Source organism: Tursiops truncatus, chromosome 12 (genome assembly GCF_011762595.2).
Source record: "Tursiops truncatus isolate mTurTru1 chromosome 12, mTurTru1.mat.Y, whole genome shotgun sequence".
NCBI lineage: Eukaryota > Metazoa > Chordata > Mammalia > Artiodactyla > Delphinidae > Tursiops > Tursiops truncatus.
Genome location: NC_047045.1, coordinates 50,772,287 through 50,795,746, shown reverse-complemented (window position 1 = coordinate 50,795,746; position 23,460 = coordinate 50,772,287). Strand labels below are relative to the sequence as shown.

The following is a 23,460-nucleotide window of genomic DNA, read 5'->3' as shown; positions in this document are numbered from 1 at the left end:
GATTTCTGTCTCTTTGTTAACTTTCTCATTTTATTCATATATTTTTTTCCTGGTTTTTGTTGAATTATCTTTGTGTTTTCTTATAGCTCATTGAGTTTTCTCAAAACAGCTGTTTTGAATTCTTTATCTGCTAGACTGCAAGATTTTATGCCTTTGTGCTCAATTATTGCAGGATTATTGTTATCTTTTGGTGGTGAAATGTTTTCTTGATTCTTCATGTTCCTTGTAGTTTTGCATTGCTTTCACATTTGAAGTAGCTGATGCCTCAAATCTCTACTAGTTGTCTTCAGATAAGGTTATTGATCCTGTTATATCTAGGGTTCTCTCTGACTCTGAACACCTGCTTCTCACTTCTTGCGCCTTCCTGTGGCAGAATTCTTAAACTTTTATGTCTTCTCTGGTTCTTTCAACTCATTTGGCTAGCTAGTGGAAATCTGTCGTCCAGGCATTTATTGTGTGTTTTCAAAACTATTCATTTGTACAGTGTACCTTATTTACACTTTCATATACACCAGTTATAATAGCTATTGGTGTATATGTAAAATAAACCTGTGAAATGAAACTAATATTCTCATTTTATCATAATGAATTAAAACTCTCCTAAAATAGTTTACATGATATTCTTCCCTTCTCGTTTTCAGGATATCCTCAGAAAGAATAGAATAGTCACATAAAGTGTAGCTGTTCTTTAAGAATAGCTCTTCAAAGATTTCATACATGAAACTACTTGTTGAATGAATATTTATTAATAAAAAATTTTTTTTGTTGTTTTAGATTCTGGTTCTTTAAATTTGCTGCAGCAGTTGCAATTATTATTGGGGCCTTCTTCATTCCAGAAGGAACTTTTACAACTGGTAAGAAATCTTTTTTTCCTTTAATTGTGTGATGTTGATATTTTATAAGGAAATTGAAATAATTGTTGCCTGGAACTGTAACTATTTGTTCCCCCCACCCCACCCCACCCCCGTTGGCAAAATCAAGGCATTTATGTAAACTTTTATTTTTCCTTTTGTATATTGATTGTGAAAATGAAATAATGAAAAGTGAACCAGTCACTCATTTGTGGTTTTTTGCTTTTTTTTTCTTTCAGTGTGGTTTTACGTAGGCATGGCAGGTGCCTTTTGCTTCATTCTCATACAGCTAGTCTTACTCATTGATTTTGCCCATTCGTGGAATGAATCATGGGTTGAAAAAATGGAAGAAGGGAACTCAAGATGTTGGTACGCAGGTAAGCTTTTTGTCTTACAGAACATCTTCAAGATAGCTGAAGTTTGAAAGTGAGAACAGATATGTAGACTATGGGAAAATCACGATTTTTATGGTATAATTTTCTGTGAGGAGGTTTTTAGCTTAAGTTTGTGAGTGGCATCTTATCACATTATATCAGCCACTTTACTTGTAGAGAGAGTTTTTGGCATGTCAACTAGGAACATACCCAAGAACCAGGAAATAATCCAGAAGACCATGAATGGCTAAAATAGAAGTTCCAAAGCCTATTGCTGAATGCATGTATATTTTACAGCCTAATTTCCTGGGAAGCCTACAGAAGGTTAAAAGTAAAATATTAAAGGGACGAGGACTGCTAGAAATAGATGAACAAACAGTGGTACAATTCTTAAACAGCAGCAAGCAGGAAAAATAAAAAAGCAACTCTGAAACATTTTGCGTAAGTGCAAAGAATGCCCTTATGTGTAACTAACACCTAAGGGAATTTTTACAGTAGTGTTTTAATGTTTATTTATAATGATGAGCTTGAGTCCTGTTCTTATGCTCTAAAACAGGGATCAAACTTCAGATGCTTACAACAGGTAACAAAAATGAGGGAGGAGAACCAGGTTTAAGTGCATTTTCAATCCTTTTGCAAATAGAAGGGACTGTGATGAATTGGAGAGTGTAAAGGCCTTTATCTAAAATGCATATAGCTACTGCTCAGTTCCATCTAGTAGTTGCCTTGTGGAAATGTGAACCCAGTGTTGCTTAACTTTTCTGATTTTTCCAAAAGAAGCCATAAATCTGGATTTTTATGTGAAATGATCTGAGTTTCAGCTAAAAAAAAAGAACAATTTTTTTAAAAAAATCAGAGTGAAAGCTAAATCCAGCATGTCTGCTAGCTTCATATTTTCTCTCATACAACTAATTTGTGGTATTCGATCTCAGTGGTTAAAATAAAGGGTTTGGTATTCAAAGAAATGAACTTTGGTCGTTTGGAAAATTTACTTATATAGAATATCTCATTTTTTAATGTTAAATCTAGTGTAAGAGTTTCTGCTTTGTTCCCTACTATATCCCTAGGGCCTTTGTAGGTATTCAGTAAATATTTGTTTGATGGATCCCCTGTCAGTGAGGCACATCGACATAAATACATGTATATTAAGCATACATTAGCACAGAAACTAAAACGTGTGTGTGTGATAGAAGAAACTTACGTTGTCTTATTAAATAATAATGACTTACTCTTGAATAATTTTTTTTAAGATTTTAGTTGATGAGGAAAAGCATTGTTTTGCAGGCAAAATAATTTTCTTAATGCCCTTGTTTACAACTGAATGATTATCATTCTTTAAAAACCTTAATATTTCCCTCCTAGTTATTTTTCTGTGTTTTGAAAATAATGGCTAATACATCTGAATGTGTTTTGGAAACTCTATGAAGATCATAGTATGTTACTGTCCTTGAAAACACATCATCATAATGAGCTATATATAAAGACTATAAAATTCTTAATGTGATAAAGCTCAGAATATCTTTACCTGCTTATATAGCCTGTGTAATGCTGACATAATGTTAGTTGCTTAAAGTAATATTTTTGAATGAAATAAGATTGCTTGTAAAATGAGCCATATGCCTAATTCCTAATATTAGTGATAAATCTAATTGTCCAATGTATTTCTTTCACAGCTTTGTTATCAGCTACAGCTCTGAATTATCTGCTGTCTTTAGTTGCTATCGTCCTGTTTTTTGTTTACTATACTCATCCAGCCAGTTGTGCAGAAAATAAAGCGTTCATCAGTGTCAACATGCTCCTCTGCCTTGGTGCTTCTATAATGTCTATACTGCCAAAAATCCAAGTAAGCTCGGATTAGTTCATTAATGTTTATGAAGCTTCTATTTTTTAAGTTTTCCTAAATCTTGAATGATAACAATATTTTTCTGTTTTGCTTATTTTTTTGTAGGAATCACAACCAAGATCTGGCTTGTTACAGTCTTCGGTAATTACGGTCTACACAATGTATTTGACATGGTCTGCTATGACTAATGAACCAGGTATGTTCGTTTGCTTGGATTTGTTTCTTTTTAATGAATCCTACAGCTTTTCTTTTTTCAAAGATGGTCATTTTGTAAAATTAAGCTCACAGAGAAATGAAGAGAATGGGAATAATACTATTTTCATCTTTGATGTATTGCTATATTTTTTCACTTAGTTTCTTCTTTCACTAGCAAAACTATAAGAAATTATATGAAAATTATAAGAAATATACCTAATTTGTACAGTGCATATGATAGTATACGTAGAAGGAAATAAGAGCTGTTAAAACGTTTGTTGATTCTACTGTAAATAGTATAGTTTTTTTCCACCTATTATTTTTTGTCTGTGATTACCTTAAAAGTGAATATAATTAATTGGTCTTTGTAATCTTTTTATAGGCCAGTTTTATTGCATTCTGTGGGAGTAGAAGCCTGTATATGTCATTTGCAGTGAAACAAATTAGAAGTTAATAATTACAGTCGACCCTTGAACAACAGAGTTTTGAACTGCACAGGTCCACTCATCCATAGATTTTTTTCAAATATATGTACTGCATTACTACACGATCTGCAGATATGAATGGCTGGACATGGAGGCCAGCCATAAAATTATATGCAGATTTTCGACTGTGTGAGGGGGAGGGGGTTGATGCCCCTAATCCACTTGTTGTTCAAGAGTCAACTGTACTATTTTTTGAAAAGGAAAAAAATGGTCTTTCTCAGAATAAAGAAAAATTATAAAATGTTTTCTGAATCTTATATTTCATTGAGTTTATAAATTTTATAGATGCTTTATCACTAGTTGGAGAAAATGTTTTTGTTTTTGTTTTTTTTAGTTTACTAGAGAAAGATTCCTTATATTTGTCCAGGTAAGTGTCTAGAAAAAAACTAATAGTAATTTGCTTTAGGGATTATCCTTATATGAATGGCTTAAAGATAAAAAACATTTTTCATTGATAAGGTGGCAATTGACATATCTGGCTTTGTGGGAGGAAAACATGTGGGACACTTAAGTGGATACCAACCCTATTTAAATTCTTTATTTACGGGAGTCAAAAGGCTGAATAAGCATTAGGTCATTATGCCTTGTTTGCTCATTTCCACAAACTATTTGCTAAAATTCTAGTAACTGATTTTACGTATAAACTATATAACAATGTAGTTTGGCAAATTGATAATAACAATAGTCATTTTATTAAGTTTATCTCACACTTTGTAGTAGAAAAGCCAGTGCATTTTAGTTTAGAATATCTGAATTTTATTCTTTACTTGAGCTTTGCTTTAGAGGTCGTCTAAATTTCACCAGTTTCCTGATCAACGAAAAGCTTAATGTCTCAGCTCCTGCATGAGGTTGAAAATGGTTTTCCAAGCACGTCTATAAAATTAGCACTATAAAATTTTTATAAAAAGGTCTCTATAAATAAAGTTGTCTTAAAGTATTTTTTTGTTTGTGCCTTTTTCTAACAGAATGTTTTGAATTTGCAAGAGTATAAGAGTTAAAAAGAACTACATTGTGCTCTGAAAAAAATTTTATACTATTCTGAGATTTTAATTTGACCTTAATTTACATTATAGAAACAGAGTGCAACCCAAGTCTACTGAGCATAATTGGATATAATACAACAAGCACTGTCCCAAAGGAGGGGCAGTCTGTACAGTGGTGGCATGCTCAAGGAATTATTGGACTAATCCTCTTTTTACTGTGTGTGTTTTATTCAAGGTAAGAAAAATTACGGATTTTCATTTGTTTAAAAGTCCAGCTATTATTCATATATGAATCTTTAAATTCCCCATTTTTTCTCTTCTCTCTTCCTAAACTGTCTTCCATGCAGCATCCGTACTTCAAACAATAGTCAGGTTAATAAACTGACTCTAACAAGTGATGAATCAACATTAATAGAAGATGGTGGAGCCAGAAGTGACGGATCACTGGAGGATAGAGATGATGTTCACCGAGCTGTAGATAATGAAAAGGATGGTGTCACTTACAGTTACTCCTTCTTTCACTTCATGCTTTTCCTGGCTTCGCTTTATATCATGATGACCCTTACCAACTGGTACAGGTACTTATATTTTATGAAAACTTTGCATGTGGAAACTGATGGCTTTTTTGTGATTTCATTGTTAAATGTGGTATGGAGTACTTTTTAATCCTCCAATATATTTCAAAATTTACAACTAAATGAACAGTGAGATCAGTTTCAGAAATGCAGGCTTTATTTCCTTGCTTCAGCAATAACAATCATTGAAATATTTCCACATCTTGAAGAGACTGAAATAAAGTTTCATGAAACTAACACATTGCTTAGGGAAATACATGTTGACAGTTGATCAAACACAATGCTTGCTTTTCTTTTTAATACTGACTAACCAGTTCCCAACATAGTGCAATAAAAAGATACCTTTCTTCTGTTTTGTTCAAACTTTGTCTTTAAAATGTTTGAAGATTTCAAAATTGAGATGTGAATAAATTAACATAGATGGATTCTTAGAATTCTTCAAAACTAATTTTTGTTTTTTTATCACTTCAAAACTAATCTTTTTGAAGATTAGTTAGTTGGAAGATAACGGTTTATATTTTGTTTTTAAAAATTCTAATTTTGTCCAAAGGACTACTGAAAGATTTAAGATTCAAGTTGAACTATGTGGTAGGGCAGTTCTAGTTTTAATAATTTTTAATGCATAATATCCTTAACAGTTTGTAAGAGGGCTCTGAATACCATCAAAAGATGTAGAGAGAAGATTATTCTTTGCTTTATTTCTTTGAGAGCAGCCTCTACCAGCATTTATTATTGAAAAATACATATATTTTAAAATTCCTACACTGCAGTTTCTTAAGGTATACGAACCCAAATAGTTCTCAGTAATTCACAGCTTTGGCTGTCAGGTTAATAGTAAATGTTAAGATTAGATGAAAAATATTTTTGGTATGTTTCATCAACATAGAAGTCAGCTAACTTTGGGATGTATTTCCCTCCCAGTTTCTTAAATCTGAGAAGGTGGAGGGGGTTCCCATATACACTCTGAACAGATTATATTCTTTATAACATAAAGACTTACCAATTCTAAACTGTATGTCTTATTTATTTATCTAGAGGTCACATTCCATTTCTCTATCTTGTAATTAGTGAGCCAGAAAAACAAAGATTTTCTGAGTATTATCTAAAAGAGCTATTTCAGAGGCCTGTGTCCTCTACTCCTTTAAAGAAAATTGATTTTACCTTCACATTAGCTATCAAAGTAGTGTGGAAAAGCAAGGCAACAGATAATTAGTCCAGCAACTATATATCTGTTATCACAAATTATATACAAAGAATATTTCTGAAGTAATGAAGCCTGATGGCTTGATGACCGATAATCCAACCTCTCCCCCCCCTTTTTCTTCCTTAAATCTTAGGTATGAGCCTTCTCGTGAGATGAAAAGTCAGTGGACAGCTGTCTGGGTGAAAATCTCTTCTAGTTGGATTGGCATTGTGCTGTATGTTTGGACACTGGTGGCACCACTTGTTCTTACAAATCGTGATTTTGACTGAACGGGACTTCTGGCATGAAAGTCTCACTTTGATCATCACTTATTTGAAATTAACAGTATTCCCAACTTTTGTAAAGTTGCGTATATGTGTGCTTCCCATGTAACTTCTCCAGTGTTCTGGCATGAATTAGATTTTACCGCTTGCCATTTTATTCATTATAGTCTTGCCAAGCACATTGATAGGTGTTTTAGATTGAAGCAGAGTTTTGAGTATGTTGGTGGTGGTAAGTTAGGAGAAGTGGACATTGTTAGGTTTATCCTTTGCTCAGTACCTGTGAAAAGAATAAAAACAAAACTGCTTGACAGTTTGATGTTTAAATTGTGTTATAACTTAAGCTGTTTTAGAAAAATACGAAAAGAAATTTATGGCTGCCTTCTGAAATATTTGATGCCTTGCCCTACAGGATACTGCAAAGAACATGGCTATCCTAAAATTTTATAAACAAGTCAGTTAAATGCCAGTTTTCTAAAAAATCTTTTCAGATTTTTCCCTTGATAGGAAGAGAAGGAACTTACACAGGTGTGGAATGTTTGATAGACAACAGTGTAGCTTATGGTGGAGACTGAGATACAGAGCTTTCAAAGAAAGATTGCTGGTGGTGGGTACTAAATTGAATACCCAAGGTGGTTTGTAATGATTCCTGGGTAGGGATGGCCTTCCATACTTACATAGTGAACTTTGTTTTGGTCATTATAAACACATGCAGATGTGTTAAAATGTGTTCAGTGGGTTCAGTGGAGTGATTAGGAACTCTGAAGGATTTAGACAAAGGCCTTGAAAAGCATAATCATGGGTTAGAAGGAAGTTGAAAATCACTTGGAAATTTGTTTTGAAAATCAGAGTTGATAAACTTTTGACAGAACAGGAAGAAACTGCAAAATAGGCTTCAGTAGACAAAGTCTCATTTAGTTTTCTCATTTAAAAAATGAAGAAACTGGGCTTCCCTGGTGGCGCAGTGGTTGAGAGTCCGCCTGCTGATGCAGGGGACGTGGGTTCGTGCCCCGGTCCGGGAGGATCCCACATGCCACAGAGCTGCTGGGCCCGTGAGCCATGGCCGCTGAGCCTGCACGTCCAGAGCCTGTACTCCGCAACAGGAGAGGCCACAGCAGTGAGAGGCCCGTGTACCGCAAAAAAAAAAAAAAAAAAAGAAACTGAAGCATAGGCTTAAACACAGCTTATCAGTGGCAAAGCTGGGAAATCCCAAGTCTGTCAAAACAACTGGCATTCTTTCTGCCATTCAAAAATAATTACTATTCAAATATATACATAATAGATTTTACACCTTGTTGAGTGGTGGATAATTTATGTGATGTGAGTTGCTGGTGTCCAGCATGCCTTCTACACACAGGCCAGGAGAATGCTGGACTGCTGTAAACCCCTGCTTACAGTATACTATACAGTTCAAAAGATGCTTTTGTATTTGCTGCCATCCAATTGAAATATATAGATTATAATCTTTCAACCTGAAAATCAAGCAGTATCAGTGCTAACTTAGGTAGAAACTCTTAGTTACTTGTGTGATTAGTGTCTTAATGAATCGTAAAATCTACATTTACTTCTTTTAAGATATTTATTAATGTGAATGAAGTATAACAATTTAATTTCCCACCTGTGTTGATATTGTGTTCATGATTTCAAATGGCTGTGTTCTATCTTTAAATAAATGAATTCAGAGAAAGTGTGTGGTGTATTAATTCTTTAGCAGTTTGAATTTAGGTGGTGTAATATTCAGATCTACTTTCTTCTTGTGTACGTGACACTGAGGGTTAACTGACCATTTTCTGTACTGAAAAACTGAGTTGTTTTTAAGGTGATATTTACCCTTTTTTGGTCCTCTGTAAGAAACTCCTGAGTGGATCTCAAAGGTAATTCAAGAGGTGTTCTCCTAAAGAACCTTCAGGAGGGAGACCAGTTAAGTTTGGAAAATATTTTTAATTCATTTGATTGATAGATACTCTACACTTGCTGTGTCCTCCAGGCATTTTTTCCCTGAGTGGCCAACTGATGCTTCTTTCTCTGACAATTAAGATAGATCGTATTAAAAATAATAATAATAAAATGCTCTATTCCATAACAATGAAATATCAGGAAGAGAAATTAAAGAAACAATCCCATTTACCTTTGCATCAAAAAGAATAAAATACCTAGAAATAAACCTACCTAAAGAGGCAAAAGACCTGTACTCTGAAAACTTAAGATGCAGATGAGGGAAACTGAAGACAACACAAACAGATGGAAAGATATACCATGTTCTTGGCTTGGAAGAATCAGTATTAAAATGACCATACTACCCACAGCAACCTACAGATTCAATGCAATCCCTATCAGATTGCCAATGGCATTCTTCACAGAACTGGAACAGAAAAAAATTTTAATTTGTATGGAAACACAAAAAGCCCCGAATAGCCAAAACAATCTTGAAAAAGAAAATGAGCTGGAGGAATCACGGTCCCTGATTTCAGACTATACTACAAAGCTACAGTAATCAAAGCAGTATGGCACTGGGACAAAAAGACACATAGATCAATGGAACAGGATAGCCTGGAAATAAACCCACACACTTGTGGACAGTCTATGACAAAGGCAGGAATATACAATGGAGAAAAGACAGTCTCTTCAGTAAGTGGTGCTGGGAAAACTGGACAGCTACATGTAAAAGAATGAAATTAGAACATTGTTTAATACCATATACAAAAATAAAATGGATTAAAGACCTAATGTAAGACCAGGTAATATAAAACTCCTAGAGGAAAACATAGGCAAAACACTGACATAAATTGCAGCACTTTTTTGGACCCGTCTCCTAGAGTAATGGAAATAAAAGTAAGTGAATGTGACCTAATTTAACTTAAAAGCATTTGCACAGCAAAGGAAACCATAAACAAAAGACAAACTGCAGAATGGGAGAAACTATTTGCAAATGATGCTACTGACATGGGATTAATTTCCAAAACATACAAACAGCTCATACAGCTTAATATTAAAAAAAAAACACCAATCAAAAAATGGGCAGAAGACCTAAATAGACAACTTGTCACTATTTGGCCATTGTTCCACCCTTTTTAGTACTATCCTGTTCCAGAGAGACAGACCAATAGGGTATGTGTTTGTATGTGTGTGTGTGTACAATACAGAGGCTGACAAGTCCAAAATCGGGCTGCTTGGGTTCGTTTTGAGACTGCACAAGAGGTATTACAGAAGCTTTGGGCTCAATCTAGTAAGTCAAGGTTAATATCAGCAGTGAAAAAATCAGGTTGATAGCATTTACCTTTCATGTGTTGAAAGTGGCACTTCACTTCTATGATCTTTCCCAAAACCCATAATCCCAGTCTAATGGGAAGAAACATCAGGTAACCCCAAATTGAGGAGCACTACAAAATATCATGCCAGTACACCTCAAAATTGTCAAGGTCTAGCTTATTTGTATTGTAGTTACTCTGTTTGAAACCAATTCCCTGAAATTTGACTTGCTTTATGGCCTAATATGCAACTGATTCTCAAAATATTTCATGTATGCTTGATATTTCAATTAGGCTCTAATTCTCAAATGTAGCATTTTATGTATGTTCATCATGTGTCATTTTCCCAGTCTGTGGACCTTTTGTTCTCACACTTCAGCCTCTAAATTCCTGAGTATATACCATCCCTATGAAACATACAGTGACACACCCCAAAAGAACACTTAGCTGTAAGTCACAGGCTCTCCTGTGGGCCTACTTGTATCCCACTGAGGCAAAAGAAGCTTGGAGGCGGGATGAAGATGAGGGGTACCCTCTAAAGTATTCATACTATGCTATTTGTTTTCCAAACAGCACACAGACTTTCTGCAGTAAACACAAGTTAGGTTACTTTTAAAGGAATCAGTTTCCAGATGTTCAATTTCCATGCGTACATGGAAATTTCCTAAAGTTGATGCGCTTGAAAAGATGCCTCAGGACAAGGCATCATCCCTCTTAACAATTACTCTTTTCACATTTGACAAAACAAAGGATATATAATACCTCTTAATTCATTCTGAGTCTTAATACCAAGGCACTTTGGATAAAACCGCTAAACACAGAAGTAGAAACAATTTTAAATATTGGTAAGAGAACGACACTGGTTTAAAAAATCTTTAGGTGATTATTTCTTTCAATGAAATTGAATCAGGATGATCTAATGAAATTACCAGCTAATAAATTTTAAAATACTTAGTGAATTCTGAAGGACTTCAAATAATTGAGTGACACTGCTGTAACAAAATCTCTTCTTTATATTATAAAAGTTTCTTAGGACTCTAAAAACAAAAAAAATTGATGCTCTTATTGTATTGATATAAACTTACCCCCAGATAATAAAACATCTGGGGAAAAAAAAATCCCTGAGATCTGTTCACCCCACAAAAAGATGTATTTCTGGTAAAATTTTACTTTGTATGTTTAACAGTTCATCAAAATTTGGACTATATTCTATTAACAAACACTAAAATCTCTAACAGATCAGTCCCCCCAAATTCAGAGACAGAATATAATAAAGGTTTGTCCCCCCCCTCCCTGCCCCACCTGAAGTCTAAATGAATATCCAGGATTGATGGGTGGCTCTCCTCTAAGCGGCGATTCAGGAAGCCAGGTTTCTCCCTTCTCCTGTGTATACTCGGAAGCCACATACTCCTCTGCATCAAGCTAGTAGATGGGTAAAAGGTGAGGAGGGTTGCATGGGGGAGATGTTCACAGACCAGACCTGCAAGTTCTGAACATCACTTTTCCTGATTTATTAGAATTCAATTACATAGCTACCCTGTTTACAAAGGTGGAAATAATCTAACTGCATGATAGGAAATGGTTCAGCAATCAGTTAACAGTCTCTGCCACATACGTTTATACTGTTTTAATCAACTGTGTATTTATAATTGGAGACAAACTTTAATGCTTAGAATCTTAAGGTTACAGAATAAAATTTCAAATTTTGTTGCAGAGAAGTGCAACAATTATCTTCAATGTATGACTGTCACGCATAATAAAAGTAGGATAAAATTCTCTGGAGGAAGTGGAATGGATGATGAAGAACATCAAATCACTATGGTATTTAGATTCTTTCCAATACATTTAAAAGCAAGTAACAACTATTTTTTAAAATGGCAGTATTTAACACTATCCTAAACTCTTCCCGAATGCTTAAGATGAAAAAATTTAAATGTCACCTTAAAAAGTACTAGGAGGTATAAGGTTTTCAAAATTATTTTTTAAATACTTCTAGAGTTATCCCCAAAGGAGAAGAAACTTAATCATATCCCACAGTGCGGAAGGGAAGCGAAAAAGAAAAAGCCTCTGAAGCTCTCTTCTCCTCAGTCTCTAAGCTCTTCACATCTTAACAATCTCTAAGAAAGTGACCTCTAAAGCTTACGCAGAAAACTGTTCTGGGTTCTTAAATTAGTTCACCAAGATCCCACCGTCAGAGCCAAGTATTTTAGGATCTGCTAAGGAAGGGTTTCTTATCCCTCTGTGCTACGCTTTATTTGAAATTTTACATCACAGTAAGAGAGTTCCAAGATACTGAGACTATAACCAACAGGAAGGCCATCTTGGCAATTGCTCATCCAACTGCCCTAGAAAATATTCAGATACTAGCTCACTGCTTTCAGTCCTCTGCTTGAAGGTACAATTCTTCAAGTGATAGTGCCCTGGCCTTGCATTAAGTCTAATTCTTCTGAGCAAGTGTTCCAAAGGAAAGAAGTGATTTAACTGTTTCTCTTATCTTCTCTCAGGGCAAAAATTATAGGCCCTTGGCATCCAGTGATAATGTTCTTACCTAATTTGGGACAACTGGAAGCATACTTTTCTCAGTTCTTTATTAGCAACATAGAAAGCAAGCCAGCATAATTTTTAAATTTGGAGGCATTAAATGTCTTCCTTGTTGCAATACACAGTCTATCTTCTGAGATGAGGCACAAAGATCTTGGTATGACTCATATTAAGAATAATGGGTAACAGACAAAGTTTACAGTTTAAGTCTGTCTACTTCCTATGAAAAGGAAAAACTGTCACATGGATGTCACCTCCAAAGAAGACACATAACAGACACTAGTACGCAACATTCATTATATTTATTTTACTAAATATTATGCTTCAAAAAAACACAAACAAACCAGAAAACTTTTACTTAAAACTAGTCCAGCGAGGTGGACGGGCTGACGGCACCCACCCCCCTTCTATGTACACGGAGCTGCGACTGCCTCAGACAGCAAGCACTCAAGTACACGTTGCCTTTCCTGTTGGACATGAATGAGCTTCTCTGAACCAAGAGAGACAAATGAAGTTTTACAAGATACAGGCACTTTATGTTCCCAGTTTTATAAAGAAGTCAAGTGAAAAATACTTAATAAAAGCAACTGGAACAGAGAAAGCTTTAGGAGTTCTACCATTAGTTATAGTGACTTACACTCAATGCAAACAAGACAGCATCAACAAGTAAAACAAAGAAACAAAAAGTTTAACTGGGGTTAATGAACATACATGTAAAAAACAAATCCAATTTGCTGTAATTGGAGAAAAATGGCCATTTGAATCCAACTTAAAGATATGCCAATACTGTGATTTAACGCATCAAATCTTATGTACCTACGTAGCTGAGTAACATTTGAAAGCTTTGCAAGAGTGTGTGGTTAGTGAGAAAAGCAAAAGGTGCTTTTGATTCCACAGTATCTGATTAAACGAAACAAAGCAATTTACAAAAAAAAGTACCAAATGATACTTTAAAATAAATAGTTCATCATTTTGATGAATATATACACGTAGAGTCCACTTCCTGGGGATTTAGCTATCTAAAAGTGGCATATCACTATCCAGAGGTGCAGGAGCAAGTTCACATAAATAAAACAGTGTGGCTTCACTAGCTTCAGCTTCAGTCAATGGCTCCAGGCGAACAAGCTTACTTTGGGTTGGTTCTGGGTCCAAGCTGCTGTCCAGAAGCTCATCAACTTCTATGGGTTTATCTACAGAGGACATAACTTCTGATGATGCTGTACTCCCCTGTTCAACAGTAGAAGCAGGGTTCCCATCGAGGAATGCAAGAAGTGGAAAGGCAGTGTACTGTATAAGCTGCTTATCTATAACAAAGATAAGAAGACTGATCTTTTATCACCAGCTTATATAGAGTTCAAGCTATATGGTGGAAAAAACAGAAGCAGATGTGCATATGTGCAATCATTACCCTTACATAGCCAAACAAGAAATATCACACTTTGTGTCAGTAAATTTAAAAATGTACAAGTCAGAAAATGTACACTTTTATTCAACAATTAAGAACTGAGGGTTCTTTCAGTTCTCCTGAAGTTAAATAGGGGGGAAAAAATGACAATCTTTAAGAACTATTACCACACCAATTCAATTTCCTTTATATGCTGGAACCTTGATACGTTATGCATAGAACTGAGACTAATACAAATCTGTGTTCAATTGTTAAGCATGGCAAAACCTTCCTTGGCCCACAGTTTCTACATAGAAATCTTTATTTAAAAAAACTAATACTACATTTATACCTACCTGTTTTGGGTTTAGATTTTCTTCCCTCTTCTGAAACTGGCTGAACTACATTGCTCTTGGTTTCTAATCCTTTATTCTCGGACTAAAAGAGAAAAAATAATATAAAAATACTTGTCTCATATTTTATATGTTCCTGAAAAATAGCAAAAAATTAAAAACTGGTAAAATATAAGAATATTGGTATGTTCTCTGAAATATATAGGAAAGGGGAGCATCAGGAAAGATGAACTAGGGAGAGAAAGAGATTTGAGTAGAGGTAATGAAACTGCCTAAGAAAACTACTGCTGTCATCAGGTGGATGAAACAAAGAACCTGAATTAGGATGACACTAAGTACAAAAAGGAGGGAGCATTTCAAAAGTAGAACAGACAGAATTTGACAAGAGTAGAAGATGGTAATGAATCAAAGATGGCTAGTTTCTAATTGCTAATGAAGAGATAATTCTTTAAATAATTAAATTCATTTTAAACAGCTTTGATTTAAAACGTATTACACATTTCTTTTCACTCACAAACAGAATATTTAGCGTAACTGAACACGTTTACAGTAGCTCAGGATAACATCCTTCAAACTAGTTATCCCTATATTTGGAAGCCTCAAAGTTGAGGTGGTGTTTCTTCATTTCCTTTTTGGCTCTTTCAATTCTTTTCTGTCATTTAAATTGCTTCTTTCAACCACTGTCTTCTCTCCTTACATCTGATTGTAAGGGGATTAATCTTTAAATGTTAAGTTCTTCAGTGTTCTTTTCAACGATGTTCAAACTGAGGTGCTGAGGTTCACAATTTTTCCTGAATAGCTGTAAGTCCCAGATATCTGCACACTTGTAAACTATATATGATGTAACAAACATACTAATTCCTATAATTTCCCTGATATTCATCACAAAATTAAGCAGTACAAGTTTCCAGGCTTCATAGATAATAATGACTCCAAGACATAATAAAAACTACTTAAACTTCCACCAAAATTTACATTAAAATATTTCTCATTTAGCATTCACTATAAATAAACATTAATGAAATAATACCTTCTGTATTTTTCTACTTCCTAAAATAGGTATTTTCCAAGGATGCCACTCTTGTTATTCTAAATGCATATTAGAACCAGGATGACAAATGGGTTTCATCTCCCATACAAACTGTTGCTTATTAGTAGTGACCACTTAGACTGCTACAGTGAGGAGTATAAGGCATCCTGACTCATTAGTAAAGAGTGCTGTAATACATGTCACATAATACCTGTCATGAGCAAGGGAATGACAGCTGATGTGTCAATTATTTAAAAACAATCTAGATTCTAAAACTATGATAAAAAGAATCACTCTCCATTTTAATTTTTCTATAGAGCAATACGTAAACTTGCTGTTTAACTGCTATTTCTAAAAGCTTCTGGGAACAGGAGATGATTCAAGAATAGAGAACGACTCAATGTCTAACAATAAACAAACAGTACAGCACATTCACTAAATGAATGCATGATATGGGTTCATTCAACTTAAGGTCTCACATTCAATAATATATTTACTGAAACACAGTACTGACGTGGTCCACAGATTCTTATAATATAAACCTAGCCAAACTATAGTCCAAATGCCAAATTCAGCATCCTGACTTTACTGAAAGTAAAGTTTTACAGAAGCACAGCCATACTCATTCTTTTATGTATTGTCTACGGCTGCTTTTGCACTACAAATTGCAGTTGACTAGTTGTGACAGAGAACACCTGGCTTCATGCAAAACCAAAAATATTTAGTCTTCACAGAAAAAGTATGATAACCCCTGATATAAATCATCCAAATACTGAATGTATAATCAACCTTCTAGTTCAAAAATTCACAAATTCCTTCAACTTTAAGTTACCCAGGCTATAACTTTGAAAATGCAGAAAATGTGGTCAGGCCATCCTCACACATGACAATGGTCAGAAAAATTCCACCTCCTCACTCTAATACCTCATATTTATTTAATATGTGTTCATTTTTTACTATAAAGAACACAAATAAAAATTTTGATTCCACTAATCTAGAATTTGTACACATTTCAGGGGACCTGATTTACCTTTTTATTCAATGAAAAACAGGGATTACAGAACAATTTGGTATAAATACAAGATAAATGAAGTATATACCTACTCAAGACAATAAGCTATACAACGAAACAGAATGATTTCTAAAGGTCTGCTCTAACAACTTCACACTGTTCTTATTACTCATTAAAAACCAGTTCTAAAGAATTTGTTAACATCTGCTAATCCCAACTGCAGGTACTATACATTTAAGAAAATAAAACAATTACTTAAAAAAAAAGTCCAAAATCCGTACTTCACTGTTTCAACTCACCTTACCTACAAATAGTATAAATCCCTGTGCTTTTACTGTATACTAATAAAATGAAGGAACTTATTTTAAAATATGGGTACCCTTAAATTTTCAATAAAAAAATGCTGAGAAGTTTTTAATAGATGGAATAAGAATGTAAAATGAAGACACAGAACATGAAGAAATCATATTCTAATAATTTTTTTCAGTGATATACCTGAATATGCCAAATTTAGTCAGTTTATCTCCCAGCACATTGAGGGCTGATTTCACACTGGTACTTAACAGCACAAGGCACAGAAGAATTGGGCAATGATTCACCCCATAACCAAAAGCTAATTTTTCATCTAGAATTTTATTATCTTGATCACATTTATTAGGTAAGAATATAAAATGCTTTTTGTAACTGGGAGTGATACTGCTCTCTACTTACTAGGACTGTTTTCAAATTCTTACAGCTACGGGTCCTGAGCAACACAAATTAAAACTTACTTTTGTATTATTGATGTAATCTGTGGGATTCATCTGCACAGAACTAGTGAAAAGCTGAAAGACCAAACAAGAAAGATGATAAGTTTAAAAAATATTTTAAAAAAATTAACTGTGTGTTCAAAATTTCTATACAGCCATGTTGGGTGAAAAGATGTAGCTCCTGCACTAGGAAGTTTCCATATAGTAAAGCAAGTTTGGAAGAGAAAAGCGGAAAGAAAAACGAACAAAAGCAGAGCAAGCTACCCATGCATTAGCTGTTTTAAGAATTTCTATTCTATAAAGCAGTAGGGTAAATCACTTGAGACAAATAGTGGTTTTCCCCACCTCCCCTCTCCTTCATTTCCTTTATTTTTTCCTCCCGAAAAGCCTCTGGCCTTAAATGGCACCCAGGGCTGAGTCCCTTGCCCTGACAAGAGCCTTCACTGACTACCTGCTAATTATGTGATAAACTTATAGAATCTGCTCTATGACAGTGGTTCCTAAATTACACCTCAAGTAGAGCCCTCCGACCAAATGGCTTAACTCCATGTTGGTTCTTTTCACCTCACCTAGCAAGGGAAGCCATAAATGCAAAGACCACTGCCTACTGCTTACTGCACTCCTCAGACCAGCCACTTTACAAACATAACTTTTGTTTATGTCACAAGCTTCAAAGTCATCCAGTCCACAGGGATTTACTGAGCATCTAAGAAATAAATGACATCATGAAGAATACAAGATGAAGACACTATTCCTGCTCTCCAGGAGCTTACAATCTAAAAGGCAAAATAAGAATAACATCAAATAGCAACATATGATCAGATACAATCCAGTATTACAATAATAATGGATGGTGGGGCTCAAAAGTACTAAGGAGCTAAGAGAAAGGAAAACAGACACACACACACACCCCGTCTCTCAGATGAAACAAAAAGTCTTGATAAAACTATGTGACATGTAGTTCCTGGAGAATGGCTAGGACTTAGAAAGGAGAGGATGAAGGAGTACATTGTTACAGCATTAGCAACAACAGAGAGGAAGAAATGGTTGTGAGGTAAGTTCTACAAATAAGATGGTAAGTCCAAATAATGCAGAAGTCCTGAGTTGAATAGAAAGTTGTATACATAAGGTTCAAAAGGTACGGCAAGGCCAATGAATGGACAGGACATTCTGTCAGCAATAAGAGACTTGGGAGTGGCCTGAGTAATGAAATATACTGACTAAAGCATTTTAAGAGAATGAGCACACCAAATGGTTTGCAGGATAGAATGAAATGCAGAGACGCTCCTCCACCCTCTCTAAACACTGATTCCTTTCCTTAAAGTTCCACATTCATTGTGGCCCTAAAAATATCCCCAGCTCTTCTTTTCCTTTCATTAACATTTCTTCCTTTCATAACTTTTCCTCCTACTGATCCATGAAGAGGAAGAGACTCAGTTTCTTAAGAGTAGGTAACTATACATCACTGCCCATCTCTACCAGTTCAGCTTGTACTTGCCTCAGAGGCCTGACCAGATTTTGTCCCTACTGAGAGTGGCATCTGAGGAGGACCAGCAGTATAAACTCCTCACTCCTTCTTTGCCTCAATCCCTCTACCCACTGACTCAGGGATCCCTTCATGTATTCCCAGCAGACGCATGGTCTGAAGTAGGAAAATAGATCATGTATGAGGAGCTGACAGAGTTGAATTCTAAGGTCAAGTCTCTCCTACTGATTCCACACTGGGTCACTTGTACTGAACTCTGCAGCAAGAACCCATGAGCTTCTCAGCATACTTATTACTCACACACGTTCTTACCATCTTTGCCATCTCAGAGAATAAGGCAACCTATGGGTAGATTTTTTATGACAATACCCCAAAATTCAAGGATGAAATAAACAATGAAGGTCTTAGATGAGAGGCAACAGTGAAAATATTGGGTTGGCCCAGAAGTTCGTTTGGTTTTTCTGTAAGATGGCTCTAGTAGCACTTAGTTGTCTTTAACTTCATTTGAAACAATCTTGCTAGACTGTAATGTGACAGCTGTCATATCAGCGTGCATTTAAAAAAAAATTAAAATTGGTGAATTCTTATGTAGTCATTTTAATATTGAAGATGGAAGAAAAAAAAGCAACATTTTCAGCATATTATGCTTCCCTATTTCAAGAAAGGTAAAAACGCAACTGAAATGCACAAAAAGATTTGTGCAGTGTATGGAGAAGGTGCTGTGACTGACTGAACGTGTCAAAGGTAGTTTGCAAAGTTTCATGCTGGAGATTTCTTGCTGGACGATGTTCCACGGTTGGGTAGACCAGTTGACGTTGATAGCGATCAAATCGAGACATTAATTAGAACAAGCAACATTACACCACGTGGCAGATAGCTGACATATTCAAAATATTCAAATTGAGCATTGAAAGTCACTATGAAGTTTGTTATGTTAATATGTATGTTAATCGCTTAGAAGTTTGGGTTCCACATATGTTAAGTGAAAAAACCTTCTCGAACATATTTCTACATGCGATTCTCTACTTAAATGTAAAGAAAACATTCCTTTTTCAAACAAATTGTGATGAAAAGTGGATACCATACAATAATGAAAAGTGGATACTGTACAATAATGTGGAACAGAAGAGATCATGCAGCAAGTGAAATGAACCACCACCAACCACACCAAAGGCCTGTCTTCATCCAAAGGTGATGTTGTGTATATAGTGGGATTGGGAGTCCTCTGTTATGAGCTCCTTCTGGAAAACCAAACGATTAATTCCAACAAGTACTGCTCCCAATCAGACCAACTGAAAGCAGCACTTGACGAAAAGCATCCAGAATTAGTCAACAGAAAATTCATAATCTTTCCATCAGGATAACGCAAGACTACATGTTTCTTTGATATCCAGGCAAAAACTGTTACAGCTTGGCTGGGAAGTTCGGATTCATCAGCCATATTCCAGATATTGTACCTTCAGATTTCCATTTACTTCGATCTTTACAGAATTCTCTTAATGGAAAAATATTCAATTCCCTGGAAGACTGTAAAAGGCACCTGGAATAGTTCTTTGCTCAAAAAGATAAAAAGTTTTGGGAAGATGGAATTATGAAGGTGTATGAAAAATGGCAGAAGGTAGTGGAACAAAATGGTGAATACATTGTTCAATAAAGTTCTTGGTGAAAATGAAAAATTGTCTTATTTTTACTTAAAAGCCGAAGGCACTTTCTGGCCAACCCAAAAGAAAGTAGGGATGGTTTGTGAATGTTATTTTGGAAAATACACAGGCTTGGTGAACAAGGAGATAAAGAAACCAAGATTACTGTGATTACTATCCTGTGTGGGTAACAGAAGACTGATACCACTACAGAAAATAAAGCTTAAAAAGGTAGCTAGTTTAGAAAATAAACAAAGGTTTGGTGTTAAAAACAAATAATTTAAGGCAAGATCTAACTGATGATCCCAAAGGCATGGAATTAGAATTCAAGCAAAGGTTACTTTAAAAAATATTAAGAGCTGGAGATATACATTTGAGAGCAATCCTACAAGCTAAAATCCCTCCAGAGAGGCAGGATAGAAAAAAGAAGAGAGGTAGGAAAAAACAGGATAAAAGACTGGGTACCTTGGGGAATATCCACAAGTAGAAGACAGCAAGAAAAAGAAAAGCTCTTAGAGGAAACAGAATGGTTAGGGAGATAGGAAGAGAACAAAGAGGTCCAGTGCCTTTAAAATCAACAGGAAAAGTTCTACAGTAGAAAATCAATAGTGTTAAACAGTAATAGTGTTAATTACTTATAATCCTTACAAAAGCCCTTCATGTCAGGCATCAGCCATATTTAACAGATGGGGAAACTGAGCAAGAGAGGTTAACTTTCCCAAGATTAATAACTTAGCTAGTAAGTAACATGAGCCAAAAATGGAACCCAAATCTGTCTGATTCAAAACAAACCTTCTTCCACTAGCCCAGTGGCCTAATTTGAAGAAAAAAAAGCTGCAGGCTACTTACAGTGGATATACCAAGACAGCACAGGCTTTGAGTAAATAAGCAAGACAATCCAGGGTTTCAAAGGAAATATAGAGTGAAAAAAAAAGTAACGAATACAGCCACTCATTTCTACAGTTTTGTAGTAAAAGGATTGGAGAAGCAGAATGGTAAATGAGCAGAGCAACACATCAAAATGGAGATGATCTGTACCCACTGAAGGCAGTTGGAAAAGATCAAGGATAGAGAGAGAAAAACAGAGAAGCGGGGGGCAGGTGTACAAACTGGTTTTAAAAAGGAAGTACTTCCTCTAAGAAGAAAGGATATGAGATTCCACAGCTGATGAGAGTATCAGGGCATGGTGAATTATGCTCTGTGAATAGGGAAGTGTTGGCTGGATAAGGTCGTGAGGACAAAAGAACGTGATAACTGTTCCAAAGTTAAATTAAAATGACCTACTTGAAGACTGTGAGGATTTGTAGAGTCAGAATTACAGGATTTTATTTCCTTCTTAGTGATCTAAGGGAGAGATATTCTAAAAGGTCTCTGGATTCAGATTGGGGACAAAGACTGATAGAATCAAGAAGGGCTGTCAAGTTACTGTTAAACAAGTCCAAATAGGTCATTAACATGGATGTTGAATTCAGTTAAGAGAATAACATGGAAAGGAAATCTTCAAAGAAGGTGAAATCCATCCTGTGAGGCACTGATGATTTAGGAAAAATAAGTCATGTGACACTGACAAACTGTAGAATCCTCTGATGTGAGAGAAGCTGTATTTTAAGGAAAAAAATGCAAAACAAAGAACAACAAAACTTTTCAAGTAAAAGAACACAACAGGGGCTTCCCTGGTGGCGCAGTGGTTGAGAGTCCGCCTGCCAATGCAGGGGACACGGGTTCGTGCCCTGGTCCGGGAAGATCCCACATGCCGCGGAGCGGCTGGGCCCGTGAGCCATGGCCGCTGAGCCTGCGCATCCAGAGCCTGTGCTCCGCAACGGGAGAGGTCACAACAGTGAGAGGCCCGCGTACCGCAAAAAAAAAAAATAACACAACAGAAAATGTTCACAACAGGAAATGGAAATAGGGGAAAGAACAAGATTCATCTGGATGAAACCAGGCCACATAGAAAGCTTTAGGTAAGAGAGAGAGGAGTGGTAGGAACAAGAGAAAAGAGAGCAAGGTTAGTACCAGAAATGATAGACAAGGATTCAAAGTCCAGACAACATAGGAATCAAGTTCATATAGGTGGTGGTGAGGACTGGAATAGGGGAATCTTAGGACTCAATCCAAAAAATTTTTAAATATAACAACATATAATACATTTGACTGAAAAACATTAATTCCCAAAGTATTAAGAAGTGCTTCCATGCTGTTTCCTGGCTAATTATTTACACTATTTGCACTGATTTCTATTCAATGACAATTTACTCTAGAGCAAAACATAACACAGCAACAAGTCCAGACAAGACCTGGATTTAATAGTACTGTTGAACAGAGTTGATATGTTGTTACACAGGGATTAACTGAACTTCTACTCAGAGACAAATAGTGATCTCCCTCCTTCACTTTCCTGAACCCATCTGTTCATTCTAATAAACAAAACCATTCATTTAAAAAAATAAACTGCAAAAACAGTGTAGAATTCAAGAATATGATGCACTGATTTATAAATACTATACATAAATACACAAACTGCCGGTACAACAAAGAATATTCAAAGTACCTACTTCGACCAGGAGATCTGGGTCTATGCTAAACTGTCTTCCTGACAGCATGGCTTGGAAGTCCTCTAAACTGCAATCAATACTGTCAAGATAATCCAACAGCTCAACCCTAAGGAAAAAAGATTTTAAAAAAATCAAATATTAGGTTTCCTTGCTTTTATGTTTAAAATCACACTGCAGTCTAGCTAGGCAAAATATTCCTAGCAATTGCTGAATCCTTACCAATTCTTAACCTTAAGAGATCCTATTCACTATTTAGGATTCAAAAAAACTTGGTTAATTGAGAACCCACAGCCTTTATACAAAACTTTAGTATTTAAAGAAAAAAGGTTCTGCAATAACCCAGTCTGATTTATCTTTTTCCTCTATACTATAAATTATAAAATGTTTAACCTCTTTACTACTGGTTATATTGCTACTAACTTCTAGTTTTCCTTTGCTATAAAATAAGTTCCTTCATAGAGATTGTATTATTCCACAGTCCTGATAAAAACACAAATACACACAATCATACACACTTTTTTAAGACATTCAAAACCAAGTATTTCATTACAGAAATCTGAGGAATTGACAAGAAGATCCCAAGACTGCTCTTGGGATAATTAAATCTTTCTCAAAATACCATCTGCAGAGCTCAGCACTAACCAGAACAGAAAGGTTGACTACATAGGTTCATAACCTGAAAGGAAAATCATTCA

At 35.4% G+C, this 23,460-nt stretch overlaps 2 protein-coding genes across 7 annotated transcripts in view; one reads left to right on the top strand and one right to left on the bottom strand.

Moving 5' to 3' along the window:
* The window catches only part of SERINC1 (serine incorporator 1), a 31,738-nt gene extending 23,808 nt beyond the window's left edge, over nucleotides 1-7,930 (top strand). The window contains exons 4-10 of the mRNA XM_019951801.3: nucleotides 775-854; nucleotides 1,091-1,228; nucleotides 2,899-3,068; nucleotides 3,174-3,264; nucleotides 4,822-4,966; nucleotides 5,079-5,309; nucleotides 6,644-7,930. Coding sequence (XP_019807360.1) covers nucleotides 775-854; nucleotides 1,091-1,228; nucleotides 2,899-3,068; nucleotides 3,174-3,264; nucleotides 4,822-4,966; nucleotides 5,079-5,309; nucleotides 6,644-6,779 — 991 coding nt within the window. The 3' untranslated portion in view covers nucleotides 6,780-7,930. The remainder of the gene's footprint in view (nucleotides 1-774; nucleotides 855-1,090; nucleotides 1,229-2,898; nucleotides 3,069-3,173; nucleotides 3,265-4,821; nucleotides 4,967-5,078; nucleotides 5,310-6,643) is intronic.
* The window catches only part of HSF2 (heat shock transcription factor 2), a 40,351-nt gene continuing 23,922 nt past the window's right edge, over nucleotides 7,032-23,460 (bottom strand). For 2 of the 6 annotated variants that reach the window (XM_019951849.3, XM_019951851.3), the window contains 4 exons: nucleotides 22,766-22,871; nucleotides 17,109-17,162; nucleotides 14,300-14,381; nucleotides 12,843-13,863 (listed from right to left, as the gene is read on the bottom strand). In XM_019951849.3, coding sequence (XP_019807408.1) covers nucleotides 13,571-13,863; nucleotides 14,300-14,381; nucleotides 17,109-17,162; nucleotides 22,766-22,871 — 535 coding nt within the window. In that variant the 3' untranslated portion in view covers nucleotides 12,843-13,570. Of the gene's footprint in view, nucleotides 11,441-12,842; nucleotides 13,864-14,299; nucleotides 14,382-17,108; nucleotides 17,163-22,765; nucleotides 22,872-23,460 lie in introns of those variants that run through there. The other 4 variants (XM_019951852.3, XR_004529246.2, XM_019951850.3 and 1 more) reach the window with 4 other exon arrangements.